Raw genomic sequence first — 20,525 nt, 5'->3', positions numbered from 1 at the left:
TATCACGAAGGCCAGGCTGCATGTCCAGTGCACCATGAGGTAGGATTGACATCTATGCTAAGGTACTGAGTGCTGGCTGGCAGGACCATTGCCCACAAGCTGCAACCAGTGGTTGCAAAGCATCACTTTCGGCTGAGACACTGTTGAAGGCAATGGATTGTGTTTGGGTAATAGAAGAAAGCTGTGTCTTATGTATTAGCCATATGTCTAGTCCCTACTTCAGTTGGCCAAAGGAAGTATAGGTGGGTGGGGTGTGCAGGGACCAAGATGTAACATTAAATCCAAACAGAAGAACAATTTGAAACCCACTGAAAAAAATACATATCGAAATGTTAAGAATATGTTGGAAGTAGTCATGTTTTGGATGCAAAGAAAAGCTGATGTCATGAAGTATTGTATGTGCAGCAAAACCTTGGAACCCTTGAGATTGGCAATTTATGGTAGCTACATATCCTTAATTCCACACATTACAATAGTTCTATCTCTTATCAATAGAAAGCCTGTAATGTATTATTTAAGTTCTAACAATTGTTAATTAATGAGTGTCTTGTTCATGAGTTTGTTTATCAATGTAATTGTTGATGTCATTAGTGATGTGTGCGAGAGAACTTAAGCTGCATGGGAGAGGTGATTATATTGTTGGGTTGCTCACCATAACTATCAAAATTCTAGTCTTATTAGTTCTTGTTATCAAAATTGCAACATTCCTGCACCTAAGGGATTTCGTTTTTTTTTTAACTGACATTACTTGGATTCGGAGTTCTGAATCATACATACCTTTTAATGCATTTTCAGTGAATGTTTATGGCCTTTGCTATTAATGACTTTCAGCCCGATTCATCAAGCTAAATTGCGCTCGCAAAGGGCCAGATTCTGAGAATCTGGCCCTTTGCGAGTGCAATTTTTGCATTTGGGATTAATCATCCCAAATGCAAAAATCGCTATTTGCAAAATCGCATATTTGCGAGGAATTGGATTTAAGGAATCTCTATTAGAGATTCCTTAAATACAATTCATTAACCAATTTGAAATTGTGAATTCGCAATATTTGGTCGCTATTTACCACGAAGTCTGACTTCGTGGTAAATAGCGAAAAATTACAAAAAAGCACTTTAGTGCATTTTTCTCTGTTGCATGTTACACACACACATGTCCTTTGGACATGTGTGTGCGCAACACCTGTGTAAATTTGCATTTCAGGGGTGCTACAGGGTGTCCTTTGGACACCCCTGGCACCAGGGTGTCCTTTGGACACCCCTGGCACCCTTGAAATCGCTATATCTTATTTGCGATTAAGGAAGATGTAGGAATCGCAATATTTTTTGCAATTCCTACATGAATCCCGTTTTGCAAGTCCTTAATAGCGATTCCTTATGAATCGCTAATAAAGACTCGCAAAACGGGTCTTTGATGAATCTAGCTGTAAGTCTGTTTCCCAAAGTGAGACATATGGCCTTTAGCTATGCACATCAGACTGTTGGTGTAGGGAGTGACCTTCGGACATGTGCACCAGAAGTCTTTGAGAAGCCCCAGGCTTCTTGGCTCTGCACCCACCACCTTTGATTACAGAACCTACTGTACCTGGTTTATGGCTGTACACAGTTCCCAGGCTCACTGACTACCTACCAAGCAGTCTGTACATGACTTTGGCCAGAGCAGCAGACTTGGGGTGTTCACATTCCTTTAAACCAAGCTCTGCACATAGCTCCCTTAGCCACAGAACCCAATCTGCCTGACCTTAGGTTGTGCTAATTGGGGGATGGGCACAGGCATTGTGGTCCTTGGTCTGCTTCCATATTTATTGAAGCAGCTGTGCATGTTTTTGGCCATGCACAGGAGATTGCAAATGTTCACCATCTATCAAGTCTATGGTGCCCCTGGTAGTCCCCGGGGGCCCTGTTGCAGTTCCTGTGAGCGACTGGACTAGGTATGCGCTGAGCTACCGTGATCCTCTTTTGGTCATGCTGTGTTATTATTTTTCCTACTACCCTTCACACTGATCTTTTTTTGTTTTTCCTGCCACGATGCCAGGTCTCGTGGAGCATTTTCTTTTAATATTTGATGGTGTTGAGTTTTTCCTTTGTCATGTTCGTTTTTGTAACATGCTTTTCAAAAAGGCCATACTTTGCACAGTGTTTGTTCCCACCAAGGACTAGACTGACACCATGAATTGGCAGCATGCTTGGGTCAGGCAATATTTACATCATTTTTCCAGATCGTAGTGAACTTTATCGATCCTGACAGTAATGAACATCAATGACTACATATATTAAAAAATAACAATGGTTCTCAGGCAATAACCAGCACCAGTGGACCCGGGCAATAACAAACATCAATAACACCAGGCAGTGCTCAGCATTGGTGAACCCTGACCGTATTCAATGCTCCTCCGGTTGCTTTGATTATTTTTCATAACTTTTAAACTATCAGTATATTCTTACCATTAATCACCTGAAGCCCGCCCAACACCTTTCTAGTATGTACATTTCTCAAAAGGTCCTGAATGGATTTACTGCAGGGAGACACATGTGCTATTGCTTAAGGTGGCCTCGCTGTAGGGATCTGTACAAATCTTGACGCAGCGAGACTAACCAGAACACAGTAATGTTTACCAAATATCACAGAGATTCGTCAAATGCCACAAAGATATTTGTAAATAAAAAGCCTTTCTAGTGGTATGTGCAACCACCCACAAGTACAGATTTGTTCTCACCGACACAGATATATTTTCAGTATTTTATTTCTTCTCACCAGTTAAAGTCCACACCTGACCTTTTGAGGGATCAGCAGGCTGGCAGCACAGAGCAGACTAAGGACTTGATATACAACATTCTGAGAGATGGGTAAGTATACTCTTAATGCAAATGTTGCTGAATACACGTAAACCTATATTTTCCCTGTATGAAACTTGTATACACCACGCTACTTGCTTTAGTTAAGCCGTATTCACATGTAATGCAAACATGTAGACAATTCAGTTTTTTGCATTACTTTGTCCTTTCTGATTTCGATTTCAAAACAAGTGAGATTTTGATATATGCCTGTTGCTAAATGTTGCAGTTTCTTCTTTAGCAGTATGGTCTTTTGAGCTCTATAGCCCTTGTTTTGTTTTTGGTTGATTCTTCTCCTATACTTAGAGTATAGCCACAACAATGACCTCATTGACGACCATGTCTTCTTGGTGACCGCCTGTTTATGAACGCATCTGCTTGCATTTGATTAACATTTGCAGCTTTTATTCCATGTGCTAGGGCCACATGACCAATTAATGTGCCCCCAAAACAGAAAATCAAATGTGTGGCACAGCAAGGGGAAGAAAGCACCATGTGGAGTTACGAGAGCTTTTATTTGAGGAGCTCGCCTTTGTGGAACGAAAGAGGAGTGTTGGAATTACCTCATCCTTAAACACGCAGTTTCCTTTGAAAGGAACACAACCTGCCCAGTTCCCCATACGTGTTGGCTCCTTCAAATGCATAAGTTCCCAGTTGATCAACTGAGGCTATTGGCACCAATCTTCCACCCCTTTCACCAAAGTAACTCTGGAGGTAAGCAAAGAAAATAATAACAAGCATTGTCAAAGCTAATGGGTCGTGCCTTTTGAGAACTATTGGCTTTGTCAATGTTTTTTTAGCTATGCTGTACAGCAGTCTTGATGCATTGCAACACGGTTAAATTGAGAAAAAAAAACCTATGACATGGCTTGCCATGCCATGTTGTTAGCACATGAACCACACGTGCATACCTACACAATGATGCCTACAAAAGGACTCTTTTTTTTTTCTTTTTATTTGCTGATCCAAATTGGGTCAACAAATAAAAAGAAAAAATATGTGAAATCCGTATTTTGAAGCACTTTTGGAGAGACCAACTAGGAGGGTCTTGGAGGGGGAGGGGTGGACGCATAGGGCTTGGCGGGGCAACACAGAGGCCGTGGTCAGGGATGCAGTGCGGGGGCGGGGAGAGAAGAAACTGGCGATAGGAGGGCACGGGTGGGTTATTGCAAAACGGTGGCGGGGCTTGGAAGGACAAGAAATAGGGGAAGCAAAGTGTGACAGAAGAGGGCACGGCTCGGCGCAAATAACACAAATAGCGGGGGAACGGAAGCAACATAGAGGGTGGGGAGGAGACGACAAGCAATGGGCTCGAGCAACGTTGAACAGGTGTGGCAAACGCATATTGGTGAGAAAGCAATGGAGGAGTACACAAGAGCGAGCGTAATATGGAGGGAGAAGCACATGGACAACTGAGAACAATACGGAGTGCACTGGGAGAGAAATGCTCGAGGCAGACAGCTGGAAAACCCATGCACTCTCGTAGAGTGTTAAATCAAAAAAGAAAAAAGTAGTACTTGAAAATCAAGCAGTGGAAGCATAAAAGCCAGACAGTCATAGGAGATGCTAAAGATGCTGTGCACCTTGGAAGGGACAACACAAGACTGGCAAGCTGGGACATGAATAAGAAGCAGGCACATGAGTGATGGAAGCCAACCAATGGTAAGCAATTGGCGGGCTCCAAGCCCCTGTATGGTCTTTGTAAGTCAGCAATATGTCTTTTGCAACCAGGCAGTTCTGCTGCCCGGCAGTCTCAACCTAAATTGTCCAGCAGCAGACTCCCACACCTCATTTACCAGTTCATTGTAAATGGTGGCTGCCACGGCATTCTTTGTGTAGAAGAGCCATGCCAAGAGTGGGGTCTTGTTATTTTGGAATTGAAAACAGGGGAGGGCATAAACTGCAGAGCCATAGCAACCTTAAGACCAGGAAGTAGGAGAAAGGATAGGTTGGGCACTAGAGTAGGAGAAGGGACCAAAGCCATTCCGCAAGTAAACAAAGCTCGAAATGCTGTCTAAGAGGAAGATGAAACGCTGATCTAAGACCTATGATGCAGAAAACCGAGAGGCTTACTCTTCTACCACTGTTGGTGAGAACATCAGATCCTCGAGGAAGCAAATCTCCAAGGTACTGGAACAGCACTGGTTGAGAGTTAGGTTGTGAATGTCTGGCCTAGCACTGGATTTAATGATGCCATACTAACACATAGGGAAGCTAATAACTTATTACATTTTCACTCAACTCTTTTCGTCCCATTTGGGAAAAACTATTGAAAAACCTTACATTTTCATTGCATCTGCTTTATTCTTAAAATTCCAAATCCCCTGAAAGCAAATTCTGTTTTACGGTATTCACACTTAATGTGTGGAAAGAAAATGGTTGGTATGGTCTAGGTAAATTGACTGAAAAATAGGAAAGTAAACCTGCAGAATACAAGGAGAGATAGATCTAATGTAGAATAGGAAAACAACATTAATGTGGCTTGGGAAACTAAGCTTACTGGAGGAATATGTGTTTTCGAGCAGGAAAAGCATTTAAAATACATTCTTTGTAATCCAGCCTGCTTTACTTTGGTAATCTGTGACCACAATTGATCCTGCGCGCACTCGGGCAACTGTGGCACAATTGTCTAAATTAAGAGACTCCTTTGCTTCTCTTATTCTAGAAAGACCTGAATACCTGTGCACTATAAAGCGCACCCTTTTGAAGAAAAAAATCTGCATAAGGTTATTTATCAGTTGACCATGCGTTCACATTTGCTTAGTTATCAAATGTGAGTTTTTAGTACTTCAAAGGCATTGTACTCCACTTAGATGCCACTATTCGCTAAAACCCGAATATGTCTGCTCCAGGCCCTCTGAAATGGGTAGGTGTTGGTCTTGTGAGTTTTGAACAGGAACGTTGATAAGTATGAAATAAAAAATATACGGCCGCCTTTATCTATGTGTCAATATAGAACGCGCAGCGGACGAGCGCAGCGGGAGCGCCGACTTCGCGCCGAAGTCGCGCATAAGTCAAGCCCGTCTGCGCCCGTCCGCGGCCGAACGGGGCAAGGGGCACGACGCTATGCCCAAATTATATCATATTCCTCCAAAGACCTTATCGCCCTCCAAGGCACCTGGCCACTTCCGGACCCTGTCCGTAGACTCGTCGATTCATTGGGCCTTGCCCCCACCCTCCCTGCACTGCCGCACTCCCCGCCGCAATCTCCCCTCCCACCCTGCCTCCCCTGCCCTGACCCACCCCCCTCCACCCCAGCTCTGTCCGTTATTCTACTCAATACCAGGTCGGCGGTCAAGCATCACCACGAGCTGTTCGTCCTACTCGATACCGAGAAACCTGACCTACTGCTCTTGACCGAGACCTGGTATTGCGATACCTCCCTTCCCGCTCTCCTGGCCACCCTTCCACCGTCTTACGTGGCCCTACGTGCCGATCGACCGGCCGGCAGGGCGGGCGGTGGGGTCGCACTAATTACTAGGTCAGACCTGCACTTCCAGTTACTTCCCTCTCCCCCTATGGCCCCTGTCGACTTCCTGGTGGCCCGTTCCCTCCAGACCGCCCCTCCCATCACTTGTCTCCTCATGTACCGCCCCCCTCAGCCCTCGCCTTCATTTCTACCTGCCTTCCAAGACCTGCTGGCAAATCTGGCGGTCAACTTTGCCTCGGTTTTGGTGCTGGGGGATTTTAATTACTGGCCCTCAGACCCACACGAGTGCTCCGCCTCAAAAGAATTTACCGAATCTCTGTCTTCCCTCAACTTTGTCCCACACATTTCTGTCCCCACTCATTCTCACGGGCACACACTTGATCAGGTCTGGGCTCTTAACCTCCCTCTGGCTTCGGTGGCGGTCTCCCCTTGCCCTTGGTCCGATCATGCCCTCATCTCTTTCACCATCCCCCACAACTCATCCCCCAAAACCCCGCTTGCCAAAAACACCTGGGCGCGGAACTGGAACAGGTTGGATCTCCCCTCCCTGACCTCCCTGCTTCACAATTCCATCCCCCCCCTCTCTGGCTTATCATCGGCCTCACAGGCCAAGGCCATTAACACCTGGCTGGCTGGAGCCTGTGACTCAGAGGCCCCCTTACGACGCATCTCCATCCGCCGGCTTAAGGACTCTAACCGATGGTTTAACGACCATCTAAAAGAACTTAAGCTGAGCGTTCGGAGGGCGGAGAGGCAGTGGAGGAAGAACTACTGCCCGTTATTAAAAACCCACTTTCTGACACTGTTGGCTGATTACAAATCAGCAATTCTAGCTGCTAAGACCGACTACTTCTCTACGAGAATAATGTCGGCCGCCAACAAACCCAGGGCTATTTTTGACATCGTAAACGACCTGGCGTTCTCAGATCGAGCCTCGCCCCAAATCCCTCCTTCCCAGCTTCTCTGCGACCAATTAAACAACTACTTCGTGGATAAGATCACCAATATCAAGGCCAATATCCCTCTACCCTCGCCTACCTTCGTCGATCCCTCCCCCCCCCCAGTTCAAAATCATCTCACTGTCATCCCTCCCCTCACTCAGGAATCCTTTCTGTCGATTCTTCCCAAAGTTAAATCTGGGTCACCGGCGGATGTCTGCCCTGCTCGCATCCTACAGCAAATCTATTCTAGCTGCCCTGATCCCCCGATTGCCTTCCTCAACAGCGCCTTGGCACAGGGTGTGGTGCCCCCGGTACTAAAAGCAGCCACCATAGTACCCCTGCTGAAGAAACCCGGCTCGGACCCTTCTATCTCGTCCAACTTTCGCCCCATCTCCCTGCTGCCCTTTCTGGGCAAGGTGATGGAACGCCATGTTACCGCGGCTCTGAGCACCCACATTGAGGCGAATGGGGGGCTGGCTTCTCGTCAGGCAGGATTCCGCCCCAGGCACTCAACAGAATCGGTCGTAGTCGCCGTCCTAGACAACCTCAGAAAGGGCATGGATGACAACAACCACCAGGCACTGGTCCTCCTCGATCTTTCCGCCGCCTTTGACACGGTGGACCATACCATCCTACTCACCCGTGTCAAGGCGGCTGGCATCGGGGGATCAGCCCTTGTCTGGCTCTCCTCCTTTCTGAGGGACCGCACCCAGGCGGTCCGTCTAGGCGACTTCACCTCCACTCCCCTCCCTGTCACTTGTGGTGTTCCCCAGGGTTCCTCTCTCTCCCCTCTTCTCTTCAACCTTTATATCTTTCCTCTCATCTTTGCTCTCCAGCAGTTGGAGGTCACCGTCTTTAACTACGCGGATGACCTCCAGCTCATCTTTGATCTGTCCCCCTCTTCTCTCTCGGTCTCCAATTTCCAGTCTACTATGACATTCATCAGGGACTGGATGAATCACAACCACCTTAAACTGAACCCTGATAAAACTGAGCTGGTTCTCACTGGTGGTTCGTCCAGTCCCTGGAACTCTCTTTTCTGGCCCCCCTCTCTTGGCCCTGCACCCTCCCCCTCCACCACTGTCAAAACACTGGGTGTAAAAATGAACAATCAGCTCACTCTTCACTCTCACATCAGCTCCGTGGTCTCCTCCTGTTTCCTCACTCTTCGAACTATCCGCTCTGTCTCCCGTTTCTTCACCCCTCAGGCCCTCAAGACCATCATGGCCGCCCTGGTAATCTCGCGTTTGGACTACGCCAACGCTCTTTTCCATGGCATCCCTGCCTATAGTTTGCGTAGACTCCAAGCCATCCAGAACCAGGCGGCCAGACTGATATTTGGCCTCCCACGTTATCACCACTCCACCCCCCTCCTAAAGAAACTCCACTGGCTCCCCGTGAAACAACGTTCCCTCTTCAAAATCGGGTGCATGGTTTTCCAGGCCCGTCAGGGCACTGCCCCTGCTTTCATCACTTCACTTATCAAACCCTACGTCCCCGCAAGAAATCTCCGGTCCTCCTCCAAGTCCCTTCTCCTGATCCCCCGTTTCTCGCGCAAAAAATGGGGTGGATCCAATTTCTCTACTCTGGCCCCTTCCTTTTGGAACTCTCTCCCTGATAACCTCCGCTCCGCAACTCAGTACCTTTCTTTCCGTGGAGACTTGAAAACTTTCCTATTTAGCCAGGCTTTCCCCGCCTAAATTTTCTCCCCGGTCTTCCTTCCCCTCAGCCACTGAACCTTCAGCGCCAAGAAACCGCAAGGTGTATGCTGCGCTTTACAAGCATTTTAAATTAGAAAATTAGAAATTACATTTTAAGACTTTTTATTTTGATTGACGACCTTATACTGTTGTTTTTCCCCGTTAACTCAAATGAAATTCATTTATCAGCTGTAACCCCTCTATTGTCAGTGGCTTCAGCTGATATTTCAGATACTGCAAAGTGTTAGAATGCCTTCACTAAGAAGGTGGAAACATTCCAGGCATACAACACACGCATGCAGTCTACCCACAATCAGATGGTGATTCAGATGTTGAACATAGAAAACTAGAGGAGGGTTTCTGCTGCAGCCTCCCCCATGAAAAGAACTTCAGTGGAATTCAATTTTTATGGTCCAGATATATTAAGAATTGATTAGCAAAAAGTGTTTGCCGTTTGTTCTCTGTCTTTTTTTGCGAATGATTTCAGATTTTGCTAATCGACCTATGTACTAATAGGTCAGTTTTGAAAATCACATTTCAGATAGCTCATAATTCAACCTACCTCATCAGTATTAATGAGGTAGGAAGCAAACTGTAACTCGCTCTGAAAGGTCACGGTCCCTGTGACAGCATTCTGTCTGAGACAGCATTTTAATAAAGCACATATTTTTGTAATGCAGTCCTTTTCCTGAAAGGAAATGAGCTGCATGTAAGAAAACAATCCATGTTTTGAAAAAGTGAGAGTTGACAATGGTCTCTTGGTTCACCTCCTTCTCCCAAACAAACTTTTTTCTCATTCACAAGGGGGAAGATGTTACATGGGGACCCCTTCCACTTTACCAATGGGTTGCCATTTCCTTTAAGGAGTTGGTAACCGATCCGTGGTTTCCGACTGAAATTGCTGTCTCAAACCATTGATACATAGTATTCTGAATCACAATTTGTGAGGGACACCCTAAACACTCCCTTTCCAAATTTCGATTATGAAAGCTTATATAAACCAGTTTGGCAAATCGGTGACCTATTAACAAATTGCAAGATGGGTTTAATACCTAGTAAAAACTAGTAAAAAATAATTTAGCAGTCGCAAACCCTGTGATGTACTGAATCACAAACTTTGCGACAGCTAAATGACTTTGTACACCTGCCCCAAGGTTAACAATATCTGAATGCATTTACTTTTTTTCTGTTCTGCTCTCTGACCCACATTGCGCATATTTGGAGACATCGATCAGTATTTACAAACTGAATGTATAGAAGGAATGCCGCAGCCAAGAATATTCCATAGACTTTTCAATATGATGATCAAAAGTTAGAAAAAGATGGATGCAGTGGTTATGGCTGTATTGAGCACATATTACTAGCCCGTCATTCTCAAAAGCAGAGAAATATACCTGCTCACTAAACTTACATGTTTTTTTTATAACAGTTTGTCTTGATTTTTAACTAACTGATCAATTAGCGTAACTTGTTGAGGAAGGGTGATGATGGGGATAGCTGTTTGAAAGTGGCTGATATTGGGGAGAGTGGACATTTTCAGAGATGGTCACTGGTGCTGGCTGGTTGCGTTCTTTTGCAACATTGTGGCTGGGTTGTCCTGGCTTTTACCATCTATTTTAATGGCTGTACTTCTCTATCCTTTGTAGCACCACTGAAAGTGAAATCTCACTAAAGAGGAAAACCAATCTTGTATTTGAGAAGATTCAAGTCTATACTGTAAGTGTTTACTCGTGGATCTCCATGCTTTTTCTTTGTAAAAATGGAGTAGTATTGGGATTAACACAGTCTCTTGGTTTTCGGTACCGGTTCTTGTTTCTCATTAGAGACATGTCTTCGTTACTGCTCCTTGAATGAAGATTTATTACATGTAGCAAAAATATGGAATGCTCTCAATATCACCATTCTCGTGATCACATATTAAAATGGGGCCGCAGTTGCAGGGCACAAACAATCAACAAACAGGCAGTGAAAATTTGTATTTTTGAACTCTTGTTGGAAATGTTCATGCTAGATACTGTGCTGTTACAGATCCCATCATCCTACTATTGACATAAGCTACATTATCAAAGCACTCCATTCCTGTAGAAAAGAGTTCTGTCGAGCACAGCACAGATTATTAGTTTCATCACGCATTATTAAGTAATATTGTTCGCTTACCTAACCTAGAGCTTCCCTGCAGCAATGTTTTGTTACAGCTTTGTGACATCTCGGAGTGTACTATTTCTACCATGCATGCCAATTGTGTGGGATCAGAGTTCTAATTTAGCTCTTTTTCTCACTTTCACAATATAAAGAATGTTAAGCTAATAATACCGTAGTAGTCAAATAAAGAAGTTGGATGTTTTGGGTTACTTGATATAAGTAAGAGGTGAACAAAGGGTCAGCAATGAGGAAACTTCTCACAGCAGGATTATGGGATTGAGAAACCGATATAAAAGCTCCCTGCTTGTGTTTGAAAAGAATGAAAAAGGGGGTGACATGGTGACGTGTGGATGGAGGTTTGGGTTTCTGTAGGATTGGAGATAGTCAGCTTTTCAACCACATGTCTGCTGTGAGCAATCTGCAGGACCTTACACCCATCCCCAGTGCAACACTGAGACTGTTCACTTGGCCACCAATAATTCAGTCACAATGTCTCGGCTTTACAAGTATGTATATGAGGCATGGAATAGACACGGCTGGATTTGAAAGGGGCTACCAGTTATGGAGCCGTATAGTCTGTCTGCTGCGATGCAGTATTCAACATATGGTTGGTCAATAAGAATTTGAGCATTTGTACTGGACATTCTTATTGGCGCATAGAAATCATTCTAAAAATATGTATATATATTGTGGTAGCATGCTGTAGAAGGCAAAAGCAATTCAGAAATTGTTCAATGGTATCCCTATGTGGTTTTGTCTTTGAATATTTGAAATGGATTCTTAATAGTACTAGCAGAGTCATCGCTTTAAATTTAGTGACAAACTCAGTTGATGTAATACTGGATTTATTTTGCACATTATTTACTTACAAGTGAAAGCAAAACTCTAAATCCATCCTTTGTTTGTAATTGAAAGTAAAAAGTTTGTCCAAACTCTGAAGAGGAAGATTATTTTAAAATTGTATTTGCTTACATTCTTAGTTTTGAAAACTTGCTCACGTAAGGCCCTTTAAAGAATCTGCTCTCCAAAGAGAACATTCAATTCTGCAGCTGTAATTGTTTTAGTATTATTTGTTTTTATTAATTATGCAAAAACATTCCCAGATTTTCCAATTTTATTTTGGGAAATATAAGAATAGTTGCCATAGACCATTGTTCTTCATTGCCTCATAATCACTCTAAGCCTGATTGTGATGCAGTGTGGTGAACAGGCGAGTGAGTTCTTTCCCGTTAAAGTCTAAACCTTACGCAATTTTGTGATGGATATTTCCCTTTGCCAGAGGTTAATTACCGAGAGATATTGGGAGCACTTTAAATGTTCTGAATACTAGCATTAATGTCAGTATAAAAAAGAATCTGGAAGTTTTAATTTAATTACATTTGTAACAATCACTAAAGCCACAAATTGCATAACAATCTTATTCATTGCTTTTTGCTAACGGGTCACTTAAAATTACCTTTTTCTATTTTGCTTATTTTGTTGTGTTCTTGATGTTATATAACCATCTTTATTACTTATTATTTAAAATGTTTGTTCAATCTCCATCAGCAAGCTTCATCTCCAGATGGCACCCAGACCCTAATATCTCAGAAGAATGACCTCCAGAGAAAGATGGGGGAGCTGCAGCGTCAACTGGATGAAGAGACGAAGGTAAAAAGATCTTTGCACTTTTAGCTCTTTCAGCTCTGATGTATTTTGCCCGTCATCACATTGAGAAAGGCCATTCATTTCTTTCTACCTTGCTCACCCTCTTGTGAGCTTCAGACACCTGGTAGACCAGTAGATTTGATTGCCTCACCAGCCTTTGGATATTTGCTGGTGGACATTGGAAAAAGATGAAGACAATGGGATGATTCCTTCTGTTGGCCAATTTCGTCGGCACAATGTAAGCCAAAAGGTCCACTTTAGTGTCTCTCTCCTGTTGGTTTCTTGGGAAAGTTACCTATAGCTGACTTGCATTACATTGCCCAACGTGCTGTAGCAATTATGTTGGGTCTCTGCAGTTGGTTCCAGCACATGTACAGAGGGCTTTTGGATTCTTGTTGACATTGGTTCCTCAATTAGATTTTCAAATACTAGTCTTAATTATTCTTTGAGCATATAGTCTTAACCGGAATATATATGAAAGACTCTTTGATGCCTTCTACTTTTTGTTATATTCTTGGATATATTGCATTCAAGAAGAAAAAATATGTTTTTGGCCTTTAGCCATTAAGAAAGCAAGGCACACTATAATTCATGGGATTTTCTTATGCTGCTTGGAGGCAACTCTCACTACTCCAGGTCATAATTTAAACCTGTGGTCAACACTGGTAGTTGTCAACACCGGTATTTATGACAGTCTTCCCCATGGTGGCACAGTTTGGCTAATTAAACAGAACAACAGTTGTTTATTAATTCAATATATTTTAAAAATGAATAATATCTGCAGCCCAAGCCATTCTTATAACTTTAGGACCTGGAATAGTCTGAATTTTCACATTTGGAGGAGTTTGATGGTTAGTTGTTGTGTTGGTACTGTCATTGGTAACCACTGGGTGGTGCAGGCGGCAGTGGCCTCCTGAGGAGGGCCCAGACACCACTTCTACTTTTTCTTTCCACAAATTAAGCACTGCACTACTCTCACTCACCTTCAACCTCGCAGAGGGATTGCATGTTGTGCTAGCAACCTCGGTCAAAACAGTGTTGCACTTCCATTTACCCCAGGTACTAGACTACATTTTCTGGCGGTATGTCCTGAGAATGGTGTTAAGTGCCTGGGAAACGAGAGCCCTTTGTGTTCAAAACTTTCTGCTGCTCGTGCCTGGCTTCTCATCTCAGCATGGTGTTTCTTGTTGTATTGCATTTTATTACAGCACTTAAATATCGCATACTAGTGGGTGGTACTTAAGCGCTTGACAACATGGGCAGCACACTATGCAGTGTGAGGTGTTTGGTTGGAAGGATGTTGTCTTTGTTTGTTTGATCCTTTATGGTAAGTGTTTCCACTTTGTGTATGATGATACCAAAGTGTGTTTTATCGTGTTATGAGAAGCAACACAAAGGAGTGTTGTGGATAATGAAATTGAGAGACAGAGACTCACGTGGTTTATGGTTTTCTGTAGGCTGCCAGCTTTGAGTGGCTCTGCGCTACCTTTATTGCATTTATTATTATCATAGTCTACTTAGCTGTTTACTGCACTGTGGTGGCCATTCCGATATATGGTGTTCACAGTTCTTGTTCCTGAGAAGCCATGGTTGGAGAGAGAAATAGAGAGGAGATCACTATGGATAGACTTTGTTACTGTCATCCCACGAGGGCTAGTTTGTGAGTAAGCCACCCAAGAGAAAGTAATCCGGAATGAACAGAAATAGACTCTGTGCAATAAAATGGCAATATTGAATAAAAAGAAAAGCTACAGCTTTGAGCGGGAGTGCACCCGCTCATTTGGTATGATTGTATATCCTGTCCCATAGAACTTGGAGCCACAGACTACACCCTATATCTTTTACCAGTAAACCGTACAGGCAAAATGTGGTTAAAGAATATGAGAACCTAATTACCAATAAGCTTCAAGCTCCACCTGCACTGTGTATTGACCACTAAAGTTGGGCCCTGAGGAAGGTTATATTCTAAATGAAGTATTTACCGAAACACGATCCACCCCATGCTAGCCAACAGTGCAGAAATAATAGATCACATATACGTGCACTGAAAAAATTGATTGTTAAAAGTCTGGGATCAATTGTTTTAATGTGATGTTAGGTATGAGTAGGAATGTATGAATATGTGAAATTAGGGGGAAAAGGGCTAGTCGTCTTCTGAATGCATTATAAAGTGTATTTTCTTTAGTTAAACATTGGAAGTGTGCACAATCTAGTGTTTTTTTACACGTGTTCGTTATAAATCCATTGTGATTAATTAGTAATACAATTTGAAGTTGTCACTAAATGTTTTATATCAAAGTAGAAAGTGAATAATTGGTATAATTTTTGTTGGACCATAGACAGTAGTTGTAGATAAAAATGAAATTTAGAAGCAATACTTGTACAGTGGGGGTGAGCAGAGGAGGGTGGGTCTCTGTCCATATTGTTTCACACATACCCTGTCCTCCAGACCGAAAGGGAAGCCAGGGTTCATCTCCTATGTATATAGGTGATTTTTTTTCAAATAGTCTATTTAAGGGGCCTGCGGTCAGGCAGTCTAATCCGATTGAAGATGGTAAGCCATTGAAAATGCAGTGTAGCGAGACGAGAGCCCTGAATTACTGTGGGTGCCTGGTTCTTCCAATCTGTTATGTCTGGATGAGGGTAGGCCTAGATTTGCATTATGCTACCACCAAAGAGGAGGTGAGTGGGCTGTAAATGGATGCTGTGGGCATATTTAAATTCTTAACTTTGGCAGTGGACTGTTCAGTGCATCTGACGATGCCAACACAGTAATGGTATCCCGGTTTGTGGACTGTGGTATTGGTGTGTGATTTTTGCCTCCACTATTAATTTGCTACTGTAAATGATCACGTTATTGCCATTTGCTGGATCTGTGATGAAGCACCTACCATCTTGCATATCATGTGCATCCATTGTTATTGGTTCCTCCCTGCCATTGGTGGGATTGCTGAGGCATTCCCTTCTGTGTGTGATGCGGTGTCTATACTTAGTAGGCTACACTAGTCACATAACAATGCACCTAAGGGTATGTCTGGGCATGATTAGGTGCCACCTGTTCATATGGTCGATGTTCTTTGCCATTCTGGTCGTCTCTTGTGGATTTAAAAATCTGTTCCTGGTCATACAAGACTACATTTGTAAACCTGGTGGCTGTGTCTTGTAACTTATGACTATCTGATGCCTATGCTGATGTCCTAGGATTGCTGTGTTCTGAAATTTCTAGGCTCTCACACTTAAGATCATTTCTCCATAATGTCACTTCATTTTATGTCTTTGTAGGTAAATGTCTCTTTAAGGTTATCGGGTGGTCCATAGTGTGTGTGATGTCACCTTCATTTCTCTGGCATTTTGGTGAACTGGTTTCAATGAATCGGGCTCCATTCCATAAAACACAAACCTTCTTTTATTGTTTTTATTGCTGTTGTTGTACGACATCGCCAAATTTTAGTCCACATCGACAGGTAGCTTTACAGGCCTTGAAAAGATTCTTATGTTAAAGCAACCAACTTTATCATTCTAACTTTCAGTGCAGTGTTTTTTATTTTACAAAATGTCCTCGACAAGTGGTATGATGCCTTTTTTCTTGTACATGAACGAGAATTTCTATCTACATTTCTCTGAAGGTGAAGCTCCACCCATCTCACTCCTGGGAAATGATCCACATGTTTGCGGCTCAGCTGCTGCACAGCTTGTTTGTGTAGTTAGCAAGTGTGTCCAGAGGCTAAAGTGTTTCCAGGTATTGGCAAAGTGTGATGTTTGGCTGTTCACCTTGAAAGGTTAACTGCGCCATGCAAACAGAAAATAATAGCCAGCCTGTTTATTGACAGACACTTTGTACTTTTAAACCAGAAAGCACTCTCTTTTGATATGTTATGTTATAACCTATTTGTAAAGCGCACTTTGACCAAGGTTTCATGGCGCTATTTCGAGCAGTTATGAGTTGACTGTTCTGACATGACTTCAGTAGGGACGGTTTACTCATGTGCCTGTATGAACAGCCATGTCTTAAGCTGCTTTCTAAATTGAAGCAGATCGGGGCAAGAACGGATCGTCCATGGGAGTGAGTTCCATAGTTGTGGTGCCAAATATCCAAAGCGTCCTCCGCCATGCCGCTTGCGTTTGAATTTTGTGCTCACCAGCAGATTTTGATGTTTAGAACGGAGATCACGGGTTGGAGCATACCTCAGGATCAATTTGAAATGAAATGAAAAAAATATTTGGTAAAGCGCACTGCGGCCAAGCGGCTTCCTGGCGCTGGGGACCTGATCAAAGCTCACAGAGGGAACCCAGGGAGACTAAGAGGGGAATGCCTGAGAGAAAAGAAAGGTTTTAAGGGCTTTGCGGAAGTGAGTGTAGATGGGGATAGAGCGAATGGAGAGTGGAAGGCTATTCCAGAACTGGGGGTCCAGGACTGAGAACCGGGTACCCCCCGTTCTGGATTTACGGAAACGGGGAATGTGCAAAAGAGAAAGGGAAGAGGAACGAAGAGTGCGGCTGGTGGCATGAGAGGAGATGAGAGAAGTGATGAACAGGGGAGCAGAGCGGGAATGAGCCCGAAAGGCTAGACAGGCCAATTTAAAGAAAGATCTGAAACTAACAGGAAGCCAATGAAGGGACTTAAGAACGGGGGTGATGTGAGAGGATTTAGGGAGGGAGAGGATGAGGCGGGCAGCTTGGTTTTGAATGGCCTGGAGACGGCGGGATTCGTAGGCCGGTATTCCCACGTACAGGCCGTTCCCATAGTCGAGGCGGGAGGTGACAAGGGCCATGACTATGGTTTTGAGTGCATCGATGGAAAAAAAACGCGAAATTTTCCGGATAAGACGGAGGGAGAGAAAACAAGAAGACACGACGGAGCGGATCTGACTATGCATGGATAAGTCATGGCTGACTTTGATGCCAAGGGTACGGACAGAGGAAGCGGGCAAAGGGGGGGGACCAAAAGAGGGGGCCAATGTGCAGGAGACCAAGGGTTCGAGGGACCACCAGTGAGGACAAGTTCCGTCTTGTCGGGATTGAGCTTCAGGTGGTTAGGACTCATCCACTCAGAAATAAAAACTAAGGTGGAACAGAACTTAGGGAGAGAATCAGGGGAAGAAGAAAGGTCGAAAACGAGCTGAAGGTCATCTGCGTAATTGTACACAGAGACCCCCAGCTCAAGAAGGGAAGTGATGAGGGGATGGATATAAAGATTGAAGAGAAGGGGGGAAAGAGAGGAACCTTGGGGAACGCCACAAATGACCGGGCGGGGAGGGGCAGAAAAGCCGGATAGGTGAACCGCCTGGGACCTGTCGCGAAGGAATGACGCGAGCCAAGAAAAGGCAGCGCCCCGAATGCCCGCTGCGCTGACACAGTCGAGAAGGATGGAGTGGTCAACCGTGTCTAACGCAGCAGACAGATCGAGAAGGACCAGGGCTTGGGGGAGATTAGAGTGGGCCTTCCCCTTGAGTTCGTCCAAGACTGCAAAGACCACCGCCTCCGTGGAGTAGCCCGGGCGGAAACCCGCCTGATGGGATGCCAGGAGGCCGTTCTCCTCGATGTAAGTAGAGAGGCAGGAGGTAACATGGGCTTCAAGGATCTTGCCAAGATAGGGAAGAAGGGAAATGGGTCGAAAATTAGAAGGGAGAGAAGGATCCAAACCGTTTTTTTTTAGGATAGGGAGGACTATAGCGGATTTAAAAGAAGAGGGGACGGAACCAAGAGCCAGAGAGGAATTAAGAAGAGCAAGAGGGGGGGGCGGGGCAGTTGGTGAAGAGAGTTTTAAGAATGCGTGCCGGCGCGCAGTCCGCGGGAGAGCCAGATTTAACTTTGATCAGAAGTTTTAGGAATAAATCAGGGGAGATAGGGGGGAAGAGAGCAAAAGAGGAAGGGGGAGGAGGAAGAAAACAGGTGAGACGGGGTTGAGGCACAGTGGGGATGTTGGCTTTGATCTTCACAATCTTGTCAATGAAGAAATCATTAAGTGAGGAACAGAGGGACTGTGAAGGAACCAGACTGGGGGTGGAGCGATCAGAGGTAGCAAGATTGTGGACCAGAGAGAAGATTTCGCGAGATTTATTAGCAGAAAGAGCTACTCTCTCAGTGAAGTATGCGGTTTTGGCCACTAGGATCGCTTTTTTGTATTCGGTGAGGAGCAATTTATATTTGGCGCGCAAAGAGGGACAGTAATTCCGCCTCCAGTGGCGTTCCGACCGCCTGAGGTCGAGTTTAAGCTTTTTAAGCTCTGGAGAAAACCATTTGTGCGCATCGTAGGGGCGGACCGCCTTGATCTTTCTAAGCAGGGCAACTAGATCACACGAAGAAGATAGCCATGTGCCAATGGCGTTGACCTGGGATTCAAGAGGAAGATCAGTAAGGTCTGGGGCAGAGGAAGCCAAGGAGAGCGAAAGGGAATCAAGGTCGATCTGATTCCAATTATGAGCTAGAATGTTTTTCGGAAGAGGGGGCTTATCAACCGCACCCAAGTGAATGGAGAAAGAAATAATAAAGTGATCAGACCAGAAACAAGGGGATATGGAGGGCGGTGAAACAACAGGACGTGAGGACCAGATTTGATCCAGGATGTGACCCTGGGCGTGGGTAGGGGCAGTAACATGAGATGTAAGGTTTAAGCACTGGAGGGTGGCAGAGAAATCTTTAGAGGGAAGATCTTCCCTAGGATCGCCCGGCCAAAAGTTAAAGTCGCCGAGCAGAAGGACAGAGGAGTTGTTTACCACCAGGGTGGCCAAAAGGTCCTGAAGGGAGGCTACAAAGGAAGGCATAGATTGGGGGGACGGTACACGAGGACAACAGTGAGGGGGGCAGAAAGGTTAAGGGAGCGGGCCACCAAGTAGTCCACGTTGGGAATGGGGGGTGAGACAAGTTGAAATTTGAGGGTAGACCGAATGATCATCGCCACACCTCCCCCAACCTTACCATCCGGACGGTCAGCTCGGAGGGAGTAGTAGGTATCGGGAAGAATGGCTAGAAGATCGGGGAGGGAATCGGCGGTGAACCAGGTTTCAGTCAGAAAAAGGAAATCTGGGAAATCAGTGGTCAGAAGGTTGGAGAGTGCCGTCTGGTGTTTGACTGCGGAACGGGTGTTGAGCAGATAAGCGGAGGCTACAGTTGGAACAGGGGGGGGAATGGGGGACGGGATGAGGGTCAACAGGGAGAAGGGTGGGGCTGTGAGACCGGAGTCGGGTGAAAAGGGGAAGAGACTAGAATGCCCAGTGTATCAAGATGACACAGAAGTGAGGGGGAAGGTGGGGGGATGGCAGAGAGAGCCTTGAGTTGAGCTGTGGTATAAACGAAAAAAGGAGCAGAGTGTGTGGCCCCTGGTCCCGGCCCGTCGCGGCCGGGCGCAGACGGGCTTAACTTAGGCGCAACTTCGGTGCGCCTTCGGCTCGCCCGCTGCGCTCGTCCGCTGCGCGGCCGGGAATGGGTAACCATAATATAGGGACACATGGGGGAGGAGGATCAGTGGGGCGTGGCAGGGAGGGAGTAGCCAAAGAACTGCAGCGCAGAGCCCAGACCCGCCCAAAGATGGTGGAGCCGCCCGACCCACTCCGATAGTCAGGCAAGGAGGGGCCTATCAGCGGAGGCGGTCTGGGTCGCGTGCAGGAGAGGGGGCAGCCAGGGAGGATCAGAGCGCTAGTACAGGAGCGCTAACGGAGCAGTGCAGGTAGGCAGTTTTTAAAATGTCTCTAAAAAGAACGTTGCTCCCGGAGACGCCTTTGTTAATAAAGATAGGGCTATAACAATTTAGGGACTTAAATGTAAGACAGGAGGTTTTGAAGGTCGCCCGTTGGTGCAGTGGGAGCCAATGCAGTTTTTTTATCAAAGATCTGGC

General features: G+C 45.2%; 1 protein-coding gene across 4 annotated transcripts in view; it reads left to right on the top strand.

Moving 5' to 3' along the window:
• Nucleotides 1-20,525, top strand: part of CGN (cingulin) — a 251,828-nt gene that overhangs the window by 112,489 nt on the left and 118,814 nt on the right. For all 4 annotated transcript variants that reach the window (XM_086947325.1, XM_086947326.1, XM_086947324.1 and 1 more), the window contains exons 3-5: nt 2,755-2,843; nt 10,549-10,618; nt 12,593-12,694. In XM_086947325.1, the coding sequence (XP_086803451.1) occupies nt 2,755-2,843; nt 10,549-10,618; nt 12,593-12,694 (261 nt within the window). The remainder of the gene's footprint in view (nt 1-2,754; nt 2,844-10,548; nt 10,619-12,592; nt 12,695-20,525) is intronic.

This window comes from Lissotriton vulgaris, chromosome 12 (assembly GCF_964263255.1).
Source record: "Lissotriton vulgaris chromosome 12, aLisVul1.2, whole genome shotgun sequence".
Taxonomy (NCBI): Eukaryota; Metazoa; Chordata; class Amphibia; order Caudata; family Salamandridae; genus Lissotriton; species Lissotriton vulgaris.
The sequence above is the reverse complement of the archived record's forward strand: the minus strand, read 5'-3'. Positions and strand labels throughout refer to the sequence as shown.